The sequence below is a fragment of the Callorhinus ursinus genome, unplaced genomic scaffold (genome assembly GCF_003265705.2).
Source record: "Callorhinus ursinus isolate GAN/ISIS: 27379988/994484 unplaced genomic scaffold, GSC_fseal_2.0 scaffold55, whole genome shotgun sequence".
Classification (NCBI taxonomy): Eukaryota; Metazoa; Chordata; class Mammalia; order Carnivora; family Otariidae; genus Callorhinus; species Callorhinus ursinus.
In genome coordinates, this window is record NW_027397117.1 from 9,606,028 (window position 1) to 9,630,889 (window position 24,862).

At 46.7% G+C, this 24,862-nt stretch overlaps 1 protein-coding gene across 2 annotated transcripts; it reads left to right on the plus strand.

Moving 5' to 3' along the window:
* The first annotated feature begins 6,314 nt into the window (after window positions 1-6,314).
* On the plus strand, window positions 6,315-24,731 carry LOC112817006 (integrin alpha-D-like). Of its 2 annotated transcripts, XM_025863863.2 has the most exons (20): window positions 6,315-6,435; window positions 8,255-8,360; window positions 10,628-10,731; window positions 10,866-10,936; window positions 11,063-11,177; window positions 13,899-14,029; window positions 14,696-14,841; window positions 17,272-17,425; window positions 17,522-17,672; window positions 17,881-17,954; window positions 19,256-19,385; window positions 19,494-19,636; window positions 19,826-19,966; window positions 20,060-20,269; window positions 20,787-20,917; window positions 21,036-21,193; window positions 22,124-22,278; window positions 22,538-22,669; window positions 23,497-23,570; window positions 23,799-24,306. In XM_025863863.2, the coding sequence occupies exons 1-20, from the start codon at window positions 6,405-6,407 to the stop codon at window positions 23,962-23,964; spliced, it is 2,523 nt and encodes an 840-aa protein (XP_025719648.1). In that variant the 5' UTR covers window positions 6,315-6,404; the 3' UTR covers window positions 23,965-24,306. The 2 variants fall into 2 exon arrangements, with proteins under 2 accessions (XP_025719648.1, XP_073740248.1); XM_073884147.1 differs by lacking the exon at window positions 19,826-19,966 and having other exon boundaries at window positions 23,799-24,731.
* Window positions 24,732-24,862: the final 131 nt, after the last annotated feature.

Here is a 24,862-nt window from a genome sequence, read left to right on the forward strand (position 1 = left end):
GTTTATCAATCTTATTAATTCTTTCAAGGATCCAGCTCCTAGGTTCATTGATTTGTTCTACTGTTCTTTTGGTATCTATTTCATTGATTTCTGCTCTGATCTTTATTATTTCTCTTCTCCTGCTGGGTCTAGGCTTTATTTGCTGTTCTTTCTCCAGCTCCTTTAGTGTAGAGTTAGGTTGTGTATTTGAGACCTTTCTTGTTTCTTGAGAAAGGCTTGTATTGCTGTATACATTTCTCTTAGGACTGCCTTTGCTGCATCCCAAAGATTTTGAGCAGTTGTGCTTTCATTTTCGTTTGTTTCCATGAATTTTTTAAATTCTTCTTTAATTTCCTGGTTGACCCATACATTCTTTAGTAGGATGCTCTTTAGCCTCCATGTATTTGAGTTCTTTCCAACTTTCCTCTTGTGACTGAGTTCTAGTTTCAAAGCATTGTGCTCTGAAAATATGCAGGAAGTGATCCCAGTCTTTTGGTACTGGTTGAGACCTGATATGTGACCTAGGATGTGACCTATTCTGGAGAATGTTCCATGGGCACTAGAGAAGAATGTGTATTCTGTTGCTTTGGGATGGAATGTACTGAATATATTTGTGAAGTCCCTTTGGTCCAGTGTGTCATTTAAAGTCTTTATTTCTCTGTTGACCTTTTGCTTAGATGATCTGTCGTTTTCAGTGAGGGGGGTGTTAAAATCCCCCAGTATTATTGTATTGTTGTCGATGTGTTTCTTTGCTTTTGTTATCAATTGGCTGCACCCATGTTAGGGGCATAGATATTTATAATTGTTATATCTACTCTTCTCTTTTATTTTATTATTATTATTATTATTTTTACAATTATTAGATCTTCTTGTTGGATAGACACTTTAAGTATGATATAGTGTCATTCCTCATTTCTTATTATAGTCTTTGGTGTAAAATCTAATTTGTCTGATATAGGATTGCCACCCAGCTTTCTTTTGGTGTCCATTAGCATGTAAATGGGCTAAATGCCCCCATCAAAAGACACAGGCTATCAGATTGGATGAAAAAACAAGACCCATCGATATGGTGTCTGCGGGAGGCTCATTTTAGACCCAAAGCCACCCCCAGATTGAAAGTGAGGGGGTGGAAAACAATTTACCCTGCTAGTTGTTGATAATAATTCCTAATAATTGTTTCTAGTCCCTTGGTGTTAGTCGTGATCTTTCCCCTTTCATTCATAATTTTATTAATTTGGGTACTTTCTCTTTTCTTTTGGTTAAGTCTGGCCAGTGGTTTATCGATCTTATTAATTCTTTCAAAGAACCAGCTTCTAATATCATTGATCTGATCTACTGTGTTTCTGGTTTCTAATTCATTGATCTCTGCTCTAATCTTAATTATTTCTCTTCTAATGCATGGCTTAGGCATTGTTTCTTGCTTTTTGTCTAGTTCTTTAAGGTGTAGAGTCAGCTGGTGAATCCGGGATTTTTCTATTTTTTTTTCAGTGAGGCTTGGATGGCTATGTATTTCCCCCTTAGGACTGCCTTTGCAGTATCCCATAGGTTTTGGACTGATGTGTTTTCATTCTCATTGGTTTCCATGAATTGTTTAAGTTCTTCTTTGATTTCCTGGTTGACCCAAACATTCTTGAGCAGAGTGGTCTTTAGCTTCCAAGTGTTTGAATTTCTGCCAATGTTTTCCTTGTGATTGAGTTCCAGTTTTAAAGCATTATGGTCTGAGAATATACAGGGAATAATCTCAGTCTTTAGGTATCGGCTGAGATCTGATTTGTGACCCAGTATGAGGTCTATTCTGGAGAATGTTCCACGTGTGCTCATGAAGAATGAGTATTCTGTTGTTTTAGGGTGGAATATTCTGTACATATCTATGAGGTCCATCTGTTCCAGTGTGTCATTCAAAGCTCTTGGTTTTTTGTTGATTTTTTGCTTAGATGATCTGTCTATTGCTGAGAAAGGAGTATTGAGGTCTCCTACAATTACCGTATTATTATCAATAGGACTCTTTATTTTGGTTAACACTTGGTTTGTCTAGATGGTGCTCCCACGTTGGGACATATATATTTACAATGGTTAGATCTTCTTGTTGGATAGGCCCTTTAAGAATGACATAGTGTTCTTCTGTGTCTCTATCTACAGTGTTTAGTTTAAAATCTAATTTGTCTGATATAAGAATTGCTACCCCCAGCTTTCTTTTGAGGTCCACTGGCATGGAAGATGGATCTCCATCCCTTCACTTTCAGCCTGGATGTATCTTTAGTTTCAAAATGACTTTCTTGTAGACAGTATATGGATAGGTCCTTTTTATCCAATCTGCAACACTACGCCTTTTTATGGGAGTATTTAGGCCATTCACGTTGAGAGTGATTATTGAAAGATATGAATTAATTGTCATCATGTTGCCTGTGAAGACCTTGTTTTTATAGATTGTCCCTGTAAATTTCTGTTGTATATCACTCTTGGGGTCTTTCTCCTTTTATAGAACGCCCGTTAATATTTCTTGCAGTGCCGGCTTAGTGGTCACATATTCTCTCAGTTTCTGCTGGTTTGGGAAGCTCTGCATCTCTCCATCCATTCTAAATGAAAGCCTTGCCAGACAAAGTATCCTTGGCTGCCTGTTCTTCTTGCTTAGTACCCTGAATATGTCTTGCCAGCCCTTTCTGGCTTGCCAGGTCTCTGTGGACAGGTCTGACATTATTCTGATGTTCCTCCCTCTGTACGTAAAGAATCTCTTCCCCTTAACTGCCCTTAAAATGGTTTCCTTGGTTCTAAGATTTGCGAATTTTACTATTACATGCCGGAGTGTTGTCCTGTTTTCTTTGTCTTGGAAGGGGGCCTCTCTGCCTCTAGGACATGAATGTTAGTTTCATTCCCCAGATTAGGGAAATTCTCAGCTATGATTTGCTGAAATATATCTTCTAGTCCTCTCTCTCTCTCCACCCCCTCAGGGATTCCAATGATTCTGACATTGGAATGTTTCATGGTGTCACTTATTTCTCTGATTCTATTTTCATGGATTCTGAGTTGTTTTTCCCTGGTCTCCTCTTTTCCCGTTTTATCTATTAAATTGTCTTCCAGGTCACCCATTCGTTCTTCTGCCTTGTTTACCCTAGCTGTTAGATTATCTAGATCAGATTGGATCTCACTGATAGCATTTTTTTCTTTTTTTTTATTTAAATTTTTTATTGTTATGTTAATCACCATATATTACATCATTAGTTTTTGGTGCAGTGTTCCATGATTCATTGTTTGTTCATAACACCCAGGGCTCCATGCAGAACGTGCCCTCCTCAATACCCATCACCAGGATAACCCATCCCCCTCCCCACCTCCGCTCTAGAACCCTCAGTTTGTTTTTCAGAGTCCATCATCTCTCATGGTTCGTCTCCCCCTCTGACATACTCCCCTTTTCTTCCTCTCCTGTTATCTTCTTCTTTTTCTTTTTACTTAAAATATGTTGCGTTATTTGTTTCAGAAGTACAGATCTGTGATTCAACAGTCTTGCACAATTCACAGCGCTCACCGTAGCACATACCCTCCCCAATGTCTATCACCCAGCCACCCCATCCCTTCCACCCCCCCACCACTCCAGCAACCCTCAGTTTGTTTCCTGAGATTAAGAATTCCTCATATCACTGAGGTCATGTGATACATGTCTTTCTCTGATTGACTTATTTCACTCAGCATAACACCCTCCAGTTCCATCCACGTCGTTGCAAATGGCAAGATCTCATTCCTTTTGATGGCTGCATAATATTCCATTGTGTATATATACCAGGTCTTCTTTATCCATTCATCTGTCGATGGGCATCTTGGCTCTTTCCACAGTTTGGCTATTGTGGACATTGCTGCTATAAACATTGGGGTACACGTACCCCTTCGGGTCCCTACATTTGTATCTTTGGGGTAAATACCCAGTAGTGCAATTGCTGGATCGAACGGTAGCTCTAATTTCAACTGTTTGAGGAACCTCCATACTGTTTTCCAGAGGGGTTGCACCAGCTTGCATTCCCACCAACAGTGTAGGAGGGTTCCCCTTTCTCCACATCCCCGCCAACATCTGTTGTTCCCTGACTTGTTAATTTTAGCCATTCTGACGGGTGTGAGGTGGTATCTCATGGAGGTTTTGATTTGGATTTCCCTGATGCCGAGCGATGTTGAGCACTTTTTCATGTGCCTGTTGGCCATTTGGATGTCTTCTTTGGAGAAATGTCTGTTCATGTCTTCTGCCCATTTCTTGATTGGATTATTTGTTCTTTGGGTGTTGAGTTTGATAAGTTCTTTATAGATTTTGGATACTAGCCCTTTATCTGATATGTCATTTGCAAATATTTTCTCCCATTCTGTCGGTTGTCTTTTGGTTTTGTGGACTGTTTCTTTTGCTGTGCAAAAGCTTTTTATCTTGATGAAATCCCAATAGTTCATTTTTGCCCGGGCTTCCTCACTGATAGCATTTTTAAGTTCTGCCAATTCAGCTTTCATTTCTCCCCTTAGAGACTCTATGTTGCCATTAATTGATTTCTCCATTCTAGCTTTTGTCTTCACAATTGCTAGCCTGAATTCCATCTCCGACATCTTGGTTATATCTGCCTCCATTTGTAAATCTGTGGCATAAGTCATAATCTCTGAGTCTTTTCTATTTTGGGGGTTCCTCCTCCTAGTCATTCTGTTGAGGGGTGGTTGAGGGAATGTATAGAGTCCAAATTATTGACCAGAACCCAAGCAAGATCCACCTGTTTTCTAGGGACCTTAAGGTTGCTGGCCTCTTGTTTTCCCAGCCTGTCTTCTGGGGGAGGGGCCTGCTGCACTGTTACTCAGGCAATCTTGTTTGGGCAGAGATGCCCTGCCCCCTGTGGCAGGGGATGGGCTCAGTGGGAACCAGTTTTTTGTGGCTTTTGTTCTCTGGTGGTTTTCTGTGTCTCTTCTGAGAGTCAGAGCAGAAGTGACCGTTTCCCACCCTCTGCCTCAGAGCAGAGAGAGATCACATTCCGTTCTTCAGTGAGCTCTCCAGGCCACACTATCTCCTTTTCTGTCTGTGCTGCTATATACTGCAGCATCCTGGGTTGTGCACCCCTCAGCAGAGCTCCCATTCCTCGCCTCCAGGTCAGGCATGTCTCTGCCCTTTGTGCTTCTAAAACCGCCAGCCGCCTCCAGGTCACGTGCACAGCCTAGCCGCTCTGGTTTCATTCTGGGGTCTGCCCTAAAGTCCTTTCCCAGTCGCTACTGGTCTGCAAGTCTGTGCCCAGTCCCCAGCGCGGGAGGCTATCTCTCACTGGCGGTGTAGGATCGCGACGGCTCGGCTCCCTCCCCCTTCCATTTATCTTTGGTTTTGTGCCACCGGCATCACAGCTCCCAGCTTCATACCTCGAAACCAACTGCCTGTGATATTCTCTTTGTAAAGATCCAGGTATAGCTTCTTACATCTCAGGCTGATTTCGTGGGTGTCCAGAGTGATCTGGTAGATATCCAGCTCAATTCTGGAGACCAGTTGGAATAGGGTCCCCTACTCCTCTGTCATCTTTTCCTCCTGCCTCATTTTGTCTTTAAAGTTATTTGCTTTTTAGTGATGTATTGTATGGTGACTAACATAACATAATAAAATTAAAAAAAAGTTGTTTGCTTTTAATGGGTACAAAGACATTTTTCTTTTTTTGAAATAGGAGTTCTTAAAGAAAATTCAGGCCAGATGAGTCTCCTTTCTCTCAGAGGTTCTAATCCAGCTATCAAGCAGCTCCTGGGAGGTAGCAGAGAGCGGGCACTCTATAATCCGATGCAGTTAGGTTTGAATCCCAATCTGCCACTTCCTGCTGTGTGTCCTTGAGTAATTATGTAATTTCTCTGTCCGGAAAATAGAAACCCACTGGCTATTTTGCCAGAGAGAATTTAAGACTGGGAATTGGAGGACTGTAAAAGCCAGAAGGCAACGCAGAGTCGGAGTCTACTTTTTGAAACAACACCCTCACTTACCTACTCCCCTCCCCCCAACACTTCTATCTGAAGTGGAGGTCTGCCTCTCTCCAGGCTCACATTCATGCAGTGGGGCCTCTGCAGCCATCTGCTTCATCCTTCCCACTTATATGCAGTCTGGTTTCTGAGGCCCCAGAGGGGCCCCAAGTCACTCTGGGTACCAGCTGGGTCTTAAGGGCTGGGGGAGAGCGGTCTTCTGGGAAAGCCAGGCCATGAAAAAGGAAGCTAGATCTACAGAGGTGGTGGTGGTGGGAGAGTATGGGGGATTTTCCCCAAGGGCGTCTTTGGCCTCCTGCCCCTGCCTCTGTTCTATGATTAACCAAGAACTTCCTGACTGTGCCCCTCCTTCTGTTACTTCAAGGCCCTGAGTCAGTATTTTAACTTTCCGCCAGGGCACTGAGTGCCCTTCAGTGCTCTACTGCTCAGCTCTTCACTTCTCCTTCAATGCGTGCTCAGTGATGGCTTTTGGAATTATGCTCCTCCTGGGTGGTGAGTGGAGGCCCTCAGGGCTGGGAGAAGCTTGGAGGGGGTGCATCTCCATCTGGTAGGGCAGATTGGGGATGGTGGTTAGCTCATATAGCTCTCTGGAGAAGCTGAGATCAGGGGAGGGCCCTTGTGTTTAGAGTCTTGTGTGGAAGGAGAAATGGCCTGGAATCAGGGGAGGGTCATAACCTGAGCAAAGATGAGAGAAGATGGACTTGTAGGTTATGCTTGGGTGGGGGATGAGCTCCCTCTCCATGATTCTTCCTGTGGGGGTCCTGGTGTGTGTGTGGTACAGGGGACAGGAGTCTGCCCCAGGACCCCAGGGGGAAAGCCATCGGAATCACTAGGGAGGGGAAGTGTTGGATATCACTTCCTTGGTCCCGCATGTCTCTCAAGTCTTGATTTCAGGTATGCTGCCCCACTGCTGCCAAGAGAATAGTCCAGAAATTGAAAACTGTATCAGGACCACATTCGTGTGTCATTTGAAATCACTTATATATGTGTCAGTTAAAAATCAGATTCCACACAGAAGCCTAGACTGTCAGCTTCTCCTGAGAAATGGGAAGGTCCGGAGCTCTGAACACTAGAGCTTGGTAATGGCTACTTCCTTTAAAAGGGCCACAAACTCTAAGTGCCCGTAATTCCCTGGTACTCACACTTACCCACTTCAGTCACTGATGTCACCTGCCTGGCCTCTGAGGCATTTGAGTCTGAGACACTCCTACTTGTCAGGTCATAGAGCCTGTTCTCAGACTCAGAAACAGAATCATTCTTTGAAAGCAAGATGTAGTATGTGACACTCCCTTGCCTGTGGCCATTGTAGGGTTGTAGCACCTTCAACATCTGGCTTTTTCCTTAGAACCCTAGGGTTCAGGTGTCTGGACCCTGCCTGTCACCTCCTGGCCTGATGCTTTACCTCCTTAGAATTTCCTTACTTTGGGGGTTGGAGTTGACTCCTCAATCCAGAGACTGGGAATTCTAGTAGAAATGGGGAGGAAAGATGCTGTTTGGGAGTGAGGGTGTTGGAAAAAGCCCTTGAAATGTAGGTGGTCTTTCCCTGAGGTTTTTGAGCTTAGTCACCAGAGAGGAGAATGTCAAGGGTCAGGAGAGTGGGTTGGAACCCTGGCTATACCACTGACTTGCTATGCAGTTCTGGCCCAGTCAACAAATAGTAATTAGTCATCTGCTAAGGGCCAGGCAGTGTACCAGGCACCACGCAAGACAGTTGCAGTCCTTGCCATCTTAGAGTCTAGCACCAATGGAGGGGGACATGGGAAACACAAAATTACAAATAATCATAAAATTCTCAGTCTGTTCCCTAATCTGAACCTTAGGGTCTTTGTATAATGAGAAGATGGAGCAGGAGTCTTTAGGAAGGGTGACCATATGCCCTGACCTGCCTGGGCCAGTCCCAGTGACCCTGGTGTAATTATTAATGGTGCCCCTTTCACTCACAGAAGGGCTCAGTTTAGAAAATAAATTGTGTGGTCACTTTATCTTTAGTGGACACGCCTGATCTAACAGACCAGGAGGTGACAGGCCTAATTTCAGATTGTGGATATCCTTTGAAATGACCTTGAGGGGACATTTTTCTGGTTCTGGATTGTCGCTCTTTGTATTGTGGTTTGATTATTTCTGATGGAGGGAGAGAGACAGGAATCACACAGATGGCAAATCAGGAAACAAAGAAAAAGAGAATACCCTTCTTTGGGGCACATGAGCTGGATTGGGGTGGGCATCAAGATCCCAAGAAGTCAGGGGTCCAGAGGTGATACGCTTTTCTGACTGTTTCTCCTACCCCCGCCTCTCTCTCCATATTCCTCAGTCCTGGCTTCTTATCATGGATTCAACTTGGATGTGGAGGAGCCCATGATCTTTCAAGAAGATGGAGCTAGCTTTGGACAGAGCGTGGCCCAGTTTGGCAGCTCTAGGTAGGCCATGCCTCCCCCATATCCCTTCAACCTGCGGGTAAATGGCTGAATATGGCATGCTCAGGAGGTGTCCTGAGGGAAGGGCAACATGGGCAAGAAGCCTGTCCATCACTCCTCCAAGGCCCCTGGCACCCCTACTACTAACTATTCACAATCCCAGGAAGGACCACAAACTCTGGACAAGACAGTGCTTCGGGAGGGAGGTCTTGAATCTGTTCCTCTGTGACCAGTACATGTGACCAGTATAGTCACCCTTGCACTTGGAGTAATGTTTTGCAGTCTTCCTCTTGAAATTATTAATAATTTAATCTTAGCATGTGTGTTTTGTAAGTAAAATTGATGGGACAGTGGAGATGTGCTGGGGGCTTGGAGCCTTGGCTCACATGCAGCCCAGCCTTCTGGGGAATGTTTCTCAGCTGCTTCCCTCAGCCCCTGGCATGAGCTGAGCAAGGTCAGGTTTGGCTGGGGCACACAGTTCGCCCAGTCTTATGAGGGTTTGCACCGGTCTGGTGAGTGTCCCTGTGCCTGAGGGAATGCAGCACTAAAGAGCAAACAGGGAAATACCAGGACAGGTAGAGAGGAAGACTGCCAAAGGAAAAAAAAAAAAAAAAAGGAAAACACCTTTTTTTCCGTGAACAAGAATCCCCACATTTTTATTTCACTCTGGGACTGGCAAATTATGTACCTCGCCTTGCCTCCAGAAGCTCACATTCTCAGGTCCCAGGGCCAGGGACCCAAAATGTTGAAGTTACCATGTGATGCAAGCATAACCAAAGTCTGGGAGGCATAGGAAGTGAGAGATCAACCCCGGAGGGAATTCCAGGAAGCCTTCACAGAGGGGGTGGCATTGGCAATGAGCCTGAGAATACAGGAAGATTCAGCTGGCCAAGAAGTAACATCTTGAGGTCACTGAGTTCTATATACACATCCATCTCCCCTCCTCACCCAGCTGGCAGGGACATGGAAGCAAGTGCCAGGTGCCAGAGTTTTGTTTTTTCTTTCTGTGTTTGTTTTGAAATACAGAGCTTGTAAACTGAAGTGCACAAACTTGAAAGGTCCGACTCAATGAATTTTTCATATGTGTATAGCCAGGTAACTGCTGCCTAGATCAAGGTGTAGAACATCTTCAGCCCCCCTCCCCTGGGTTCCCTTGGGCTCTTCCCAATGATGCAAAACCCAACAAATCCAAAGGTAGTCACTGCTTCACTTTTATCACCACTAGTTTGTGCTCAGGCCGTATTTAGAAGATACATATATGTATAGCTATTGATTAACCATTGTTCACCAGTATTTCCAATAAAGTAAATAATATATACTGGATGACATTCTGATTGCTACAAAGTTATTGTTGTTCCTGGTTTCTGCTGAGTCATAACCTAAATACCCAAAAGACTAAGCCTATGTGTAAGGGATGGATGGGGTAAAGAAAAGCATGTAGATCAATGGTTTAAGATATTTTCACCCTTTTAGGTCAGCGGGTACCAGACTTCTATGTCTCTACCACCTATTTAGGTTTCCATCAGCAATTCTCAGACACACAGGGATTTCAGCTTTCCATAAAGGGATAGCTTTCTAGAAAGAATCTTTAAATTCTAATTTAACAAGTCTTGCTTGGCTAATTAATTAAAAGACACAAACATTTAGTTACCTGAGTGGAGAAGTTGTTGGTAGATATTATTTTTTATTCAAAATTTAAAAATTCTCTCCTTTCAAGGAGTTTTGCAAAAATTGTTGCACTTATGTGACTATAGATTTTCGTATGGATTCTGATAGTGCTGCTTTAAATTGTCCAACTTAAATTATGTATATTTAAATTGTCCAATTAATTACAGAATCATCTATTTGTCTTGATAATTTGTGGCTTTAGCAGATTTTTCCATTTAACTCGAGGTGATCTATTTCTTGGGTGGCTTGGAATGATGGCACCCCAAAAACAAAATGACTTGCCCATGGTTGGGAAATGCTGTTTTGCTTTGAAAAGTTTTATTTTTGGTGAATGCTAAAACAACAACAACACTCAAACCATTTTGTATATAAATACACATTTATTTATGTATACATACACACAAACAAAGAAAAAATCCAGCATGGTCCTTCGGCACATGTGGGTTAAACTCAGGCCCTGTTATTTGAAGCCTCATGAATGGCGAATGCCAAGAGCTTCCCTCTCAAAGTCTCACTTCCCTGCTACACAGTGACACTTCCCCACCCGAAGCGCCCTCTGCCCTTACCCCTCCTGCAATTATATGTCATGCTTGTGCCTTCAGAGTTGTGGTGGGAGCCCCTCTGGAGGTGGTGGCGGTCAACCGAACAGGACAGATGTACGACTGTGTGGCTGCCACTGGCTTATGTCAACCCATACCACTGCACAGTGAGTGACTGCACCCAGGAATTGTGGCCCTCAATCCTCATCTGCTGCAGTGCCCCTTCCTTGGCCTCTAGCCTGACTCTCCCCGCAAATGGGAGTGTGGCCATGAATGTAATCATGTGTATCTGCCCTCTCAGCACCCCCAGAGGCCGTGAACATGTCCCTGGGCCTGTCCCTGGCGGCCTCCACCAATCACTCCTGGCTGCTGGTAAGTTTCTCTGGGTCATAGGAGGGTGACAAGGGGAGGAGCAGGGGCCAGGGGAGGCTGGGGCTGGAGGAGAAGAGTATGGAGAATTTGGGGTGACCCCTTGCTCACACAGGCCTCTGCCCTTAGGCCTGTGGCCCCACCATGCACCGAGCCTGTGGGGAGAATATGTATGCAGAAGGCTTCTGCCTCCTGTTGGGCTCCCACCTGCAGACCATTTGGACCATGCCTGCTGCCCTGCCAGGTAGGTCCCTATAGAGACAGCAATTCTATGTGAGTACATGCTGGCACTGAAGAGTGGGCAGAGCATGAGACCGTCGTCTTGGCTTCCTGTGCCCATGGCCCTTTCCCAAAGGCCTCAGCAAGCCCAAGAAGGTCTGGGAGCATGGTCTGGCCTGGCACGGAGGGCAGCTCACAGCAGGAACTCTAAGCTGGTCAAGAGGAGAAAGTTCTGATGGAGCAGAAGGGAGCCTCAGAGCACTGGCTGCAGGAGGCATGAGGGTCTCACAGTTGTCGACAGGTGCAGGGAGGCTCTTTGGACTTTCAGAGGAAAGGCCTTGGGTGGTGAAAATGTGGTGAGGATGATAGTTCCAAGGATCCAAGAGGGAGGCTGTTCTGGATCATTCACTGCTGAACTTCTAAGGGGAGAAAATGGTAGGGCCATGGAAAATGTGATGCACAATTTTGCCAGCACGGATGCCTTCTACAGAGAATGGTGCCAGAGACACTGAGCAGCATCTCTCGGAGGGCCAGTCTGAATAAGTTTGTCTTCTGTGTCCTTGGGGCAATTGGCTTCACTCCCTGTGCTTAATTTCCTCATTGGTAAACTGGGTCTTAATAATCAAGGTGGTTACGAGGATTAAAAGATTTAATATATAAAAAGTGTTTAGACCTCTGCCTGACACATAATATGTGAGTACCATTATGACTGATCTTCTAGCTAGGACCATGTGTTTGGACTAGGAGAAGGTGATAATGGGCTCCAAGTCAGAGGGGCCACTCAAGGTGCTGACTGAGAGCACTGCTTTGGACTAGAGATGCCATGATGCCAGGCATGGTGGGCTTTTAGGCAAAGGTGAAGTTGCAGCAGAAACACCTCCTACCCTAATTGTGAGAACAGTCTACAGAGGGGACAGAGAGAGTGGAGGGTGGGAGGCCAGGAGTCTTGGGGGTACCATGACCTGCCTAGGATATCTGTGCAGCCAGGGTAGGGGATGTGGCATTTAAGTACTAGGAGGTTAAGTCTCTTCCCCTAGATGTCCCCGTGACTCATCAGGTGGGATGCCTGATGAAAATGGAACACAGACACGTAAGCCTGGTGTAAGCAAAGCAAATTTGAATAGAGGTAGAAGTGACTGGGTGCCAGTCAATGCCTGATGCCTGGTGTGCATCTTTATTGCACCCTCACAAGTTTTGGGGTGGTAGGTAGGATGATCCCATCTTACAAGCAAGAAAACTGAGGCTCAGAGAGCTGAGTTCCTGCTGTCAGGAAGTGACAGAGCCGAGACCTGGAGCCAACCTTGCCTGACTGATTTGGTCTTTTTTTTTTTTTTTTTTTTTCAGAAGGTGCCAGCTATAGCCTGGTGCCTGCTATTGGAAGCCCAGTGGAGACAGTAAAAGGAATAAGAAACAGAAGTGATATTGTGAGGGAACTTGCCACCATTGTGGCCTGAGAGAGGATATGAGGGGTGGTTTTTTGGTGCAGCTAACAAAGTAAGCACAAGTGCAAGATGTGGGGATGGGGACCTTCAGCTACCCAGCTGTGGGGGATATCGGGTGAGGAGGGGAGCAGTGAGGTCTTCTTAGCCTGCCACGTGGGGGGCTGAACTTCCTGGTCAAGAAAGCAGGGAGGGAAGTGGCCTTCCATTTCTTCTCAGCAGGGGTGAAGCACCAGCTCGTTGCATAGGTGGGATGAGGGAGGTGTGGGGAGCGAGGAGAAAGTATTTTTGCTTCAGTGGCAGGAGGCCAGCTGCTGTGTTCAGCATCATGCCTCATTACTGTCTGTGGAGGCTGACCTCCCACCACCATGGGAGGAACACAGGATGTGAGGCACTGGTGGAGGAACCAACTGTGTCCATCACACAGGCCACAAGCACTTATGTGAGTTTGGTGTCAGTGTGAAGTGTCTTATTTGTTTATGGGTGAAAGGTGTGACTTTCCATTATGGCGGACTCCATGAGGGCAGGGGTGGTATCTTTTTTTCAAGCTATGGTCTTAGACCAGGTTTCCTGAGAAATAGACTCTGAGGCTCATTTGGGAGTACTCTTGGGAGCACTAGTTCCGAGAGCATGAAGGAAGCAGGACTGAGCAGAGGAAGAAGGTGGACTGTGATGGATCAGAACAGACCCTCAGCTAAACCAGAGGAGCTGGGAACCTGGCTGATGCAGGTCGCCCCCAGGAGCAGGCGTTGTAATCTTGGGCAAGGCATCTCCTGAGTTATCAACTGGGAGTCATCGACAGCTACCCCCTGTAGCTGATAATAAGGACCTCTCTCCTGAGAGAGGGCGTGGGTCTTCTTGGTGGCAACCTTAGCATCTGCTGCTGGTGTATTCTTGTGCCTGGAAAAATGCCTGGCACATGGTGATGATGTGCTAACACATCAGCTAACCTGGTGCTGATCACAACACGTGCACTCCTTAATCCCTATCACCTATTTAACCCATCCCCCCACCCACCTCCCCTCTGGTAACCATCAGTTTGTTCTCTTTGGTTAAGAGTATGTTCTCTTCTTTGTCTCTCTCATTCTGTCTCTCTGTCTCTCTTTCTTTTTTGCTCATTTGTTTTGTTTCTTAAAGTTTGGGCAATGGATTTGGGCTTCCTCCCAGGAAGGTGTAGAAACTGGGTGGGAATTGATTCCTAGGCCAAGAATGGCCCCTTAACTCTGTTAAGCAGGAAAGATTTCTGGGCCCTGGGAGACAGCTGGGACCCACACAGGCATCTCTGATTCCTTCTTCCTTCTCTACAGAGTGTCCAAGTCAAGAGATGGACATTGTCTTCCTGATTGATGGTTCTGGCAGCATTGTCCAAAGTGACTTTAAGCAGATGAAAGACTTTGTCAGAGCTGTGATGGGACAATTTGAAGGCACCAACACCCTGGTGAAGACTGGGTCCCCGAGGCCTGGGGAGTGGGGTGGGGGTGGCAGTTGCCTTGGGGAAGACCAACCTAGGAGGAAGCCTGGTGTTGCTGGGGGTTGGCTCAGTGGACCTGTGCCTGACACTAGTGTCCTTGTGCATGGCTGATTTGAACCCTGACCTGAGGAAATTCACCCATGGCATTTAATATGTCCCCACATGGCCTAGGAAATAGTTTTGTACTGTTTAGAAGCACTGAAAGGATTGCAAAAATAGTTTTGCTGTGAAATTAGACTGAAGGTAACTTGGCCAAATAATTAATGATTTCATTACATAGTTTTCCATGTAACTCATGATTTATCTTATTATTTTATTTTCCAGTATAGTGTATATGTATATGGAAATTCTTGAGAAGTGAGGAAATATAGTCTACAAGTTGATTTCACATAATGAAATTTTTTAAAAATCCAAGTTTAAGAAATGTTGAGGTAAGAAAGGTTACCCCTTGCAAACTCTGAAAGAAGCATCATTTGTTTCTGATTTTCTAGTTTTCTTTTTGGGCCATGTTTCCCCTGGGTTTTAGCCTCAAAAACACATGGAAAGTGGTTTGTAAATCCAAAGTTATTCCAAAATGAAAAGTTATTGAAGAAAAACTCCTGAGCCCCAGGGCCATCCTCTTCTCCTTTGCAGTTCTCCCTGATACAGTACTCCAACCACCTGAAGATCCACTTCACCTTCACCCAATTCCAGAGCAGCTCGAGCCCTCAGAGCCTGGTGGATCCCATCGTCCAACTGGATGGTCTGACGTTTACAGCCACGGGCATCCTGAAAGTGGTGTAAGTTTCCCCTTCTGCCTCATGTGGATAAGCTGCCGCACTACTTCCTCACGCTGGTCTGCACAGCCCTTTTGCAGGGCTGTGGGAAATCTGGGGAAAGGGGCTCAAAAGGGAAATGAGAGGGCTGTAGGTGGAGACTTCCCTGGAATGTTCTCTTGTTGTAGAACAGCACTCCTCTGCAGTGTTTCCTCTTTGCCTGGCTTTAGATTGGCTGGACCCTGATGCCAACTGGGGAAACCAGAGACATGGGCTTTGGTTCAGATATACCCAAGTTCTCATTCTGGCTCCCTGCTCGTGACCTGGGTCACCCTGGGACTTACTGACTCTTTCTAAGTCTCCGCAAACTGTCAAATGAGGATAAACTTACAACTTGGTTTTAGAATTCAAGGTGATAACATGCATGCAATGCTTCTGCATCAGAAGTGCTAGATAAGTGGTTGGTGTTTTATCCAGAGAATGGTGCACCCACGTTTTACCTCCCTGGCAGAGACTTGGGAATTGTTGCCAAGTGTTTTCTTTGTGCCTCTCTCCTCACTCATTTCCCTCTCTTCCCACATTCCTTATCCATATGAACTGTGTATTAACTGGGTGCTTACCATGTACGTGCCTGACCAGCTAGGACGACCATAAAGAAATGCCTTAGGTGTTGGGGCCAGAACAGAAGGTGTGGTTCTTATGGGAAAAAAGTAGGCTGGATGTCTGGGATTTTCAACTTCCTGTGCACCCCTGGGTGCCACTCTGGGGGTGGTGCTGGAGAAATGCTGAACAAAGGATGCTCCTGCCAAATGTACCCTCTTTACTGCTGGGTGGCTTTTCTGCCTTGAACACTGGCTGCATGGGACTGGACAACCAAGAGGAATGCCTCTGTCTCTTGAATTGAAAGTCACACCGGAGTGCCATCCCTTCTAGCCCTTGGAACCCCTCCCAGTGGTGGGTGACGGTGTGGTTCTCCTCAGCACCCATTCTGCTCCCCTCACCCAGAACAGCAGCTTCCCCTCTCCCCAGAACCAAAGCTATCTCAGGCCTTCTCTGCCACTGTTTTTATTTTTTTCTTTTTAGAAGTTTCATTACAAAACAGATAAAAATTTGCAATAACATTAAGGAAATTTTTGGAAAAAGTATTACAGTCCCACTACCAACCACCTCACAGTATTTTAGCAAAAAGAAAGGATACAAAGAAATGAATAAACAAATCCCACCCACAAAGCACAGGGCCATTTCCATCCTTGTTTTTATTCAGACATATTTCATATAGTCATAATGTGGGCAGAAACAAGTTTCATCCCGCCTTTTTTTTTTTCATCTGTTACATGAACCTGTGCCATGTTTCTCTACAGCTTTTACTGTTTTCCTTTGAAATGACTCTGTGCTTTCTTACAAAGCAGGTGGATCATGATTTGCTAAACCCCTTCCCTGATCTTGGACATTTAGCTTGTTTCCAGTATTTTATGTTGAGTGTGTGTGTGTGTGTGTGTGTGTGTGTGTGTGTGTGTGTGTGTGTGTTTATTCTGCATTTATAGAACTATATGAGCATATAGCTACATTTTTAATCATTTGTAATAGCTACCACAGAATTAATGCTTACCTATGGCCATTCACTGTTTTAAAAGCTTTCCCTCATTTGATCCTCAAAATAACCTCATATGATTTATCTCATTTATCTATTGTTGCCTAACAAACCACTCCCAAATTTAGCGGCTTAAGCAACAACTCTTTTATTAATATTTTTCATGATTTAGGACTCATCTGTTTTCAGAAGCTAGAACATGAGAGATTCATTCACATGGTCCTGCCTGGGCAGGACTCGCTGGAAAGCTGGGCTCAGCTGGGATGGAGGAGCCTTTCTCTCCATAGCTATAGAAGCTATAGAAGCTATCGAAGTCTTGAGCTATCGACTTCCCTCATGGTGGCTCAGGGCTTCCCAAAATGAAAGAGCTAACAAGGCTTCTTCGGCCCATAATTGGCATGGTGTCACTTCCATTTCACGCTACTGCTGAAACTGGGCACAGGTCAGATTCAATATGGGAAGGGAACCAGGTGTGGCACACTGGGGGTCATCTTTGAAGAAGAGCTATGGTACAATTATTATTCTCACCTTCACAGAGAGAAGCAGAGGCTCAAAGAGGTAAAGCAACTGTCCAGGTCTCTCAGAATGTAAAGTTCCTACTCTGAACCATACTGCCTCCTGGAAATGAGGTTCCATGGTAGATGGAATTATAGAAAAGGGAATATGAGTACCTTTATCATTGATCTTACTAATCATTGCATGACTTTCAAAAAAGCCTGAGGCGATTTTTTTAAACACGCCTGACACAGTCTGATGGTACCAGGACTCCCCGGTCTCTCCATACGAGCTTCTAGTGCTACAGATTATTTCTTTCCAGAATCAATTTCATCTACAGAGAGTCATCTCCCTTTCTTCCTTGACAGGAAAGAACTATTTCATAGTAAGAATGGGGCCCGTAAAAGTGCCAAGAAGATCCTCATTGTCATCACAGATGGGCAGAAATACAGGGACCCCCTGGAGTACAGTGACGTCATCCCTCAGGCAGAGAGAGCTGGCATCATTCGCTATGCCATTGGGGTATGTCCTTTTCCTCATGTCACCCTCACACTCAGGCTCAACCTCACCCAGGCAGAAAGGCTGGTGGGCTCCTCCTCAGCTCTCTCTCTGCCACAGGTGGGAAAAGCTTTCCAGGAACCCACTGCCAGGCAGGAGCTGAACACCATTGGCTCAGTGCCCTCTCAGGACCACGTGTTCAGGGTGGACAACTTTGCAGCACTCAGCACCATCCAGGAGCAGCTGCAAGAGAAGATCTTTGCAGTTGAGGGTAAATGCAGGGCAAGCTTGGGTCTTGGAATAGAAAGGTTCGAGACCCAGTTGTCCCCTTGAAGTTCTGGGGGGCCATCCCCATTCACAGCTCACCCAAAATTGTGCCCCAGAACCTGAGCTTTGGATTCCTTCTTCTCCTTCTGCTCTGAGACCTTGTGGTCTCATGGCCCCCAGACCCTAAATAGCCTAAACCTATTTCCCCACAGGAACCCAGTCGAGGACAAGTAGCTCCTTCCAACATGAGATGTCGCAAGAAGGCTTCAGTTCAGTACTCACACCGGTGGGTGGAACACGTACTTGATAAACAGGTCTCAGGCACCAATCCTGGGCCAACCGTGCTGGGAGTTGGAACCCAGAAGTAAATAGGAAAGCAGATTCTGTCTTCTATGTCACTGTCTGTTTGGAGAGAGACATATAGGCAGTGCATGTAGGTGGTAGGAGCATAGCAGAGAACAGGATAGCCATGACTCCTGCTCTCACAGGGCACATATCCAGTGGGAGGAGACAACAAACAACAAAAAAATATCTTCAGATTGTGCTAGGCATTAGGATAGAGCAGGACAGGTGCTCAGAGGAGGCCTGAGGAGTGACAACTGAGGCTGAATGATGACAAAAGGCCAGCCCTGGAAAAATCTGGGAGAGATTGCTCCAGGTAGAGGAAAAAGCAAGTGCAAATGTCTTGAGGCATGAACACGGTCACTGCACTAGAGAGATAGAAGGGCCAGCATAGCTGGAGCAGAGTGAGAGAGGGGGGTGGAAAGATGGGAAAGACCAGATCATGCAGATGAAAGAAATAACAATGTAGTATGACTTGTGTGCAAGTAGATGTGTGCTGAAAGTACCCAGAAGGATTTGCTTCAGAATAATTTTGGGGGTAAGGAGGGGGGACATAGAAATGAAACAAGGTTGGTCATGAATTGATCATGGAAGCTGGCTCATGGGTACTTGGGGGTTCATTAAGCATTTCTTTCTACTTTTGTATATGTTCTAAATTATCCATAATCAAAAGTTTAAAAAGGCAATAAACAAAGTATGCAGAGTAGGAAATGCCTGTCACTCCCTGAGGGAGCCAACGAAGACCTCACAGAGGAGGTGAGTTTGAAGTTGACTCTTCCTGAGAGAGGAGTTGAGTCTTAGAAAGAGAGAAGAGAGAGGTGTCCAGGTCAAAAGCTTCATGTGTTTCAACATAGGGTAACTCTACAGGTTTGACTGCAGAGGACCCTAGATTCCATCCTCAGGGGCTTGGTGGCAGGGAGCCATGTTGGACTGCCAGCAGGGTGATGGCTCTATGTTTGTTGGTTCTGAGGAAACCTACTCTGGGGTACTGGAGGATGGAGCAGAAAGGAGCCAGCTAGGAGGCAGAGAGGGCAGTGGATGAGAACCGTTGGGACTTACTGGAACAGTGGCACTGGGGATGGTGGAGAGACATTAGGAGTGAGGGACACTGAAGTTGCTGAAGAGGACTGGGGAGGGAGAAAGAGAATGCCAAATAATGAGCAGAGTCAGTGGCAGGCATTGCTTTAGAATAGGCTGTCTTCTTTTGGCTCAGGCCTGCTCAGCCCTGGAATCCTTTCCTCCCAGGATGGACCAGTTCTGGGGGCAGTGGGGAGCTTCAGCTGGTCTGGAGGTGCCTTCCTGTACCCCCAAAATATGAGCCCCACGTTCATCAACATGTCTCAAGAGAATGTGGACATGAGGGACTCTTACCTGGGTGAGAAAAGGCTGCGGTTGGGGGCACAGGTGGGAGATGAGCTGCCTGGGAAGGGCAGGAGCTCAGGGTTGGGGAGGAAGCCTTTGTGCTGAGGCCTACCCTCCTCAGGTTACTCCACTGAGTTGGCTCTTTGGAAGGGGGTCCAGAGCCTGATCCTGGGGGCCCCCCGCCATCAACATACTGGGAAGGTTGTCATCTTCACCCAGGCGTCTGGGCAATGGAGGCCGAAGGCTGAAGTCGCAGGGACTCAGGTTGGGTGTTGAGGAAGCCAGAGTGGAACATGAGGGTGGCAGGGTCTCCGGGGCCAGAGGGGGAGGAGATGAAAGGGTTTGGGAGCCTATGGGGGGAAGGTCCTGGTGGCTGGGGAGAAGTGGGTCCTGTCCCAGAAGGGAGTGCCTCTGGCAGGGGCCCGCAGGATGACTTTAGGCTCTGCCCTGCAGATTGGCTCCTACTTTGGGGCCTCCCTCTGCACTGTGGATGTGGATGGAGATGGCAGCTCTGACCTTGTCCTCATAGGGGCTCCCCATTACTACAAGCCGACCCAGGGGGGCCAGGTGTCTGTGTGCCCCTTGCCCCAGGGGGTGAGTGTCTGATGAGAGCTGGGCTGGGTGAGGCCTGGGTATGGGGTGGAGGGGTTGCCTGGGTTGGGACCTGACACTGGTTTTGTTCCGCAGAGGGCTAAGTGGCAGTGTGAGGTCATTCTCTGTGGGGAGCAGGGCCATCCCTGGGGCCGCTTTGGGGCAGCCCTGACGGTGCTGGGGGATGTGAATGGGGACAAGCTGACAGACGTGGCCATCGGCGCCCCAGGAGAGCAGGAGAGCCGGGGTGCTGTCTTCTTATTTCATGGAACCTCAGGACAGGGCATCAACCCCTCCCACAGACAGGTGAGACCCCTGTCTGCAACCTCTCCCAGTTCCACCTCCTTTTCTATGTCCCAGATTTGCCTGATGCCCTGTCTTGTCACTGACCTTAACAGTAGCCATGCTTCTTTTAGGGGTTTAGTGCCCTGAATGTCACCAGGCCCAGCTAAGTGCAAAATATCTCTCTTTTCTCCTTTGGCTCCAAACAGACTTCAGTGTGTGCGCAGCTTAGTGGTTAAGAGATTGCAGGGCCTGGGTCAAATGCCTGTCCAGCCATGTCAGCTGTGTGGCCTTAGGCAAGTGACTGATTTAGCCTCTGGGAGCCTTAGTTTCCTTCTATGAAACACTGAATGAAGGAGCTCTACGTCTGGGGTCCCTGGGGTCTCACTATGCTTGCTTTCCATTCCTACCCTCTCATCTCTCCTTTTCAATTTTTCCATTCAGATCTGTTTTTGCTGCAGTTTCCTTTCCAAATCTTTCTTCTCAAACCTTTCAGATGCCCTCCCCTTGACTTCCACTTTTCCTTTTCCTCTCTGGCCAGCGGATCGCAGGCTCCCAGCTCTCTCCCACACTCCAATATTTTGGGCAGTCACTGAGTGGGGGTCAGGACCTCACCCAGGATGGACTGGTGGACCTGGCTGTGGGGGCCCGGGGACAGGTGCTGCTGCTCAGGTGACAACTCCTCACATCCCACCCTTGCCCACTGTGTGTCCATTCAACAAGCTTCCCCCTCCCTTGTCCTCCTCCCCTGGGCCAGAGTCAGGTCCTCAGCCCCCGTGTGCACCCTCAGGAGTCGGCCAGTGCTGAACGTGGGGGTGGCCATGAGATTCATGCCCTTGGAGGTGGCAAAGGCTGTGTACCAGTGCTGGGGAGACGTGCCATCCACCCTGGAAGCTGGGAATGCCACAGTCTGTCTCTCTATCCACAAAAGCTCACTGGATCAACTAGGTGAGTTCTTCCCAGTGGACCCAGCGCCTTACCCACCTTGAGGCCCCCGACCCTACCCTCAGGAGGAAATGAGCCCAGGGATCCAGATACCACTTCCTCATCCACTCACCTGCCAGTGTTGGAAACCCCGGGTCCCTTCTCTTCCCCTCTCCCCACACCCAGGCCAGTAAGCCCTAAGTTCAGGATACAATCTGAAGTCTTCCCACTTCTCTCCACCCGCTCTAGCCACTGCCTACCTTGAAGCCACCACTTCTCTTTCCTACGTATACTTTGAGCTGTTTCCATGTCTGTTCTTGCAGCCTCCCACCCTTTCTCCATAGAGAAACTAGAGGGATTGGTCCTAAAACACAAATCTGGTCACCTCACTTGCCTGCTTGACCACCCCTCAACCTCTCCTTTCTTCCATTTATAAAGACCAAAATCCTTCTCTACAATGCCCTTGCTGACTTTGCTCCTCCCCGCCCTTCCAGCCTCACCTCATCGCACTCTCCCTTTCTGTAAATGTGCCACCCTTCCTCTCCCTTCTGGTCTTGGCCATTGTTCTCATGGTCTGGGACTTTCTCCTCCCCACTCTTCACCAACCTTTGCTCATCCTCCAGGTTGGGGCCCAGACAAGGCCCACCCAGGAAGGCATTTCTGAGCCCAGGTCTGAATTAGCAAGCCCTCCTTGGTACTACTGAGGATCCCACCATTGGGTTGATCGTGCTGGGGGATTATGGCCTGCATGCTCGTCTCTTTTCCTAGACGGAGAGCTACGTGATGGCAGAGACCATATTTCTCTATCTCCTTCTCCACACCTATCCTAGCCCCTGATACAGCTCATGGCCCATAGGAAGTGCTCAGCAAATGTTTTGTTGCATAAATAAACAAAAACAGAACATTTGAGGTTCTCTTGGACTTTGCATCTTCTGTTCCTCCCTTCTGCTTCAGGTGATGTCCAAAGCTCTGTCAGGTATGATCTGGCTTTAGACCCAGGCCGTCTGATTTCTCGTGCCATTTTTGATGAGACCAAGAACTGGACTTTGACTCGAAGGAAAACCCTGGGGATGGGAGATTACTGTGAAACCATTAAGCTGCTTTTACCAGTAAGTACTTTGGGTTCTGGGATGGGAGGGGGAGAAGGAGACCAAGGTGAGCCTCTGGCACCTCTGCTCCCTGTTGAGTGAGGGCAAGAGGGTGGGGATATTGGGGCTGGAGAGAGGAAAGTTGAGGCCAGGGAACCTGACTCCACAGATAGGACAGAATGCTGTCCCGACAGCGGGAATGGATGCAGTTGAGCAGGAGGGCCAGTGGTGGAAAGTAACGAGAAGGGTAGAGGGTTCTTGAAAGCCCATTCTCCCTCAGGACTGTGTGGAGGACGTGGTGAATCCCATCATCCTACGCCTCAACTTCTCCTTGGTGGGGGAGCCCATCCCCTCATCTCCGAACCTTCGCCCTGTGCTGGCTGTGGGCTCGCAGGACCTCTTCACTGCTTCTGTGAGTCTTCCAATGAAATCCCAGGGATGTACTGATTTTCACTGTGTCTCTGTGTCTTAAGAACCTATTGTGGTTCTCAACTTTCCATCAACCACGTTAAGTCCATAATGCCTCCACCCAGTTACCAAGGCCCTGCCTAGCTTGGACCCTTACACACATCCCAGCTGGTCACCACTTTACCTCAACATAAACTCTCTGATTCTCATTCTCCAAATCCCTCCCAACTTTTGTCATTCCTTCCTCTGTTTCTTTGTCCATGTTGTCGTTCCTACTTGGAAAACATTTCCTTCTCTCCACCTCAAAGATCCTTTCTAGTTCTCTAGGCCCCAGTCTCATCTTCCCCCCTTTTGAAAATCACATTCAGCCTCTCTCTCTTCTTCCCTGGCTTCCTATTACATCATGGTGATACCAAATATTACATGACTGGAATCATAGCAATCGCCATGTACTTTTGTGGCTGTCTGGGAATCGTGGGTTCTGTGAGTACAAGAGCCATGTCTAATTCACCTGTAGTTTCTGCTTTTTCTAACTCCCCACCCAACCCAGAACCTGTCCCTTATTGACACTTGATAATGTTTGTCGAATAATTGTTCCAGTGTGAGTTGGGTTTAACTCCTCAACTAAACTTTATGCTCCTTGAAGCCAAGGATCTTATCATTCTGCCCCTCCCTTACTGCCCCACTTCTTGACAGTGTCTAGCACAGTGTTGGTGTGGGGTGGGTGCTCAGTAATATTCAATAATGAGCGCTCAGGATGAGTGCTCCTAGTGAGGGGAATGGACAAAGATTAAGACATGGATGGGAAGAGAATCTACTGTTTTTCTGCAGCTCCCTTTTGAGAAGAACTGTGGTCAAGATCACCTCTGTGAAGGGGACCTGAGTATCAATCTCAGCTTCTCAGGGTGAGCTCTATCTCCTCTCATTTCTAGACACTTAAGCTTTTGGGTCTCCCATCCCCATGAGATGAGAGATGCTTATGTTTCCCTTTGGCTCTCCTTCTAACAAAGACATTAAATTTTGAATAGAACGTTATCAGTTCATGAGTTCCCACAGTCTTGCCCCTACCGTTGATCCAATTCCAACCGATTTCCAGCAGAGTCTCTTTTTCAGTTTTGTCCTTCCTCCTCCAGCCTGCAGACCCTGGTGGTAGGGAGCTCCCTGGAGCTTAATGTGACAGTGACTCTGTGGAATGAGGGTGAGGATTCCTATGGTACTGTCGTCCACTTCTACTACCCAGCAGGGCTGTCCTACCGACGAGTGCTGGGAACCCAGGTAAATAGCTCCCTTGTTTTCTAATGGCCTCTTCCCTGCCCTGGGTTATAGTAGGTTCTTTTTAATGCTCCTATGATGGCATGTAAACACACATACACACAATTCTGAAGGGGAGAGAGAGAGAGAGAGAGGTGCATAAAGCAGATGTATAGTTTAACGAATAATATTAAACAAATAACATATAGCATCCAGGTCAAGAACTAATACACTGCTAGCACCCCCAGAAGTTCTCCCTCCATGTTCATTTCCTCATCAAAACCTCACTCTCTCCCCAACATAACCAGTATTCTGACTTTGTGATAATCAGTTCCTTGTATATTTTATGGTTTTATCACCCATGAGCACATCCTTAGAAAAAACTGTTGAGTTTTGTCAATATTTGAAATTTATAGAAACATGTTATATGTTCTTTTATATATTTATTCATTTCTTCAGCATATGTTTGTGAAATTCATCCGTGCTGTTGCTTCTGGGTGTAGAACATTTTTATTGTATATAAAATCACCTTGTATGACCATGCCACAATTCATTTACCCATTCCACATTAAAAAAATGTTTTTGTTTAATTTCCAAGTAGTTAACATATAGTGTAATATTGGTTTCAGGAGGTAATTCATCCCTTACTTATAACACCCAGTGCTCATCATCACCCATTTAGCCCATCCTCTGTCCACCTCCCCTCCAGGAACACTCGGTGTGTTCTCTATAGTTGAGTCTCTTATGGTTTGCCTCCCTCTCTTTTTTTCCCTTCCCCTATGTTCATCTGTTTTGTTTCTTAATTCCACAGGTGAGTGAAATCATATGGCATTTATCATTGACTGACTTATTTCACTTAGCATAACACCTTCTAGTTCCATCCATGCCATTGCAAATGGCAAGATTTCATTATTTTTGATGGTGGAGTAATATTCCATTGTATATG

Excerpts from the sequence above, each read along its gene's own strand:
- LOC112817006 (XM_025863863.2), top strand. The coding sequence starts at position 6,405 with ATGGCTTTTGGAATTATGCTCCTCCTGGGTG. Across the intron at positions 19,967-20,059 it reads TGTGCCCCTTGCCCCAGGGG|AGGGCTAAGTGGCAGTGTGA; the intron begins GTGAGTGTCTGA and ends TTTGTTCCGCAG. Across the intron at positions 22,670-23,496 it reads AGGACCTCTTCACTGCTTCT|CTCCCTTTTGAGAAGAACTG; the intron begins GTGAGTCTTCCA and ends GTTTTTCTGCAG.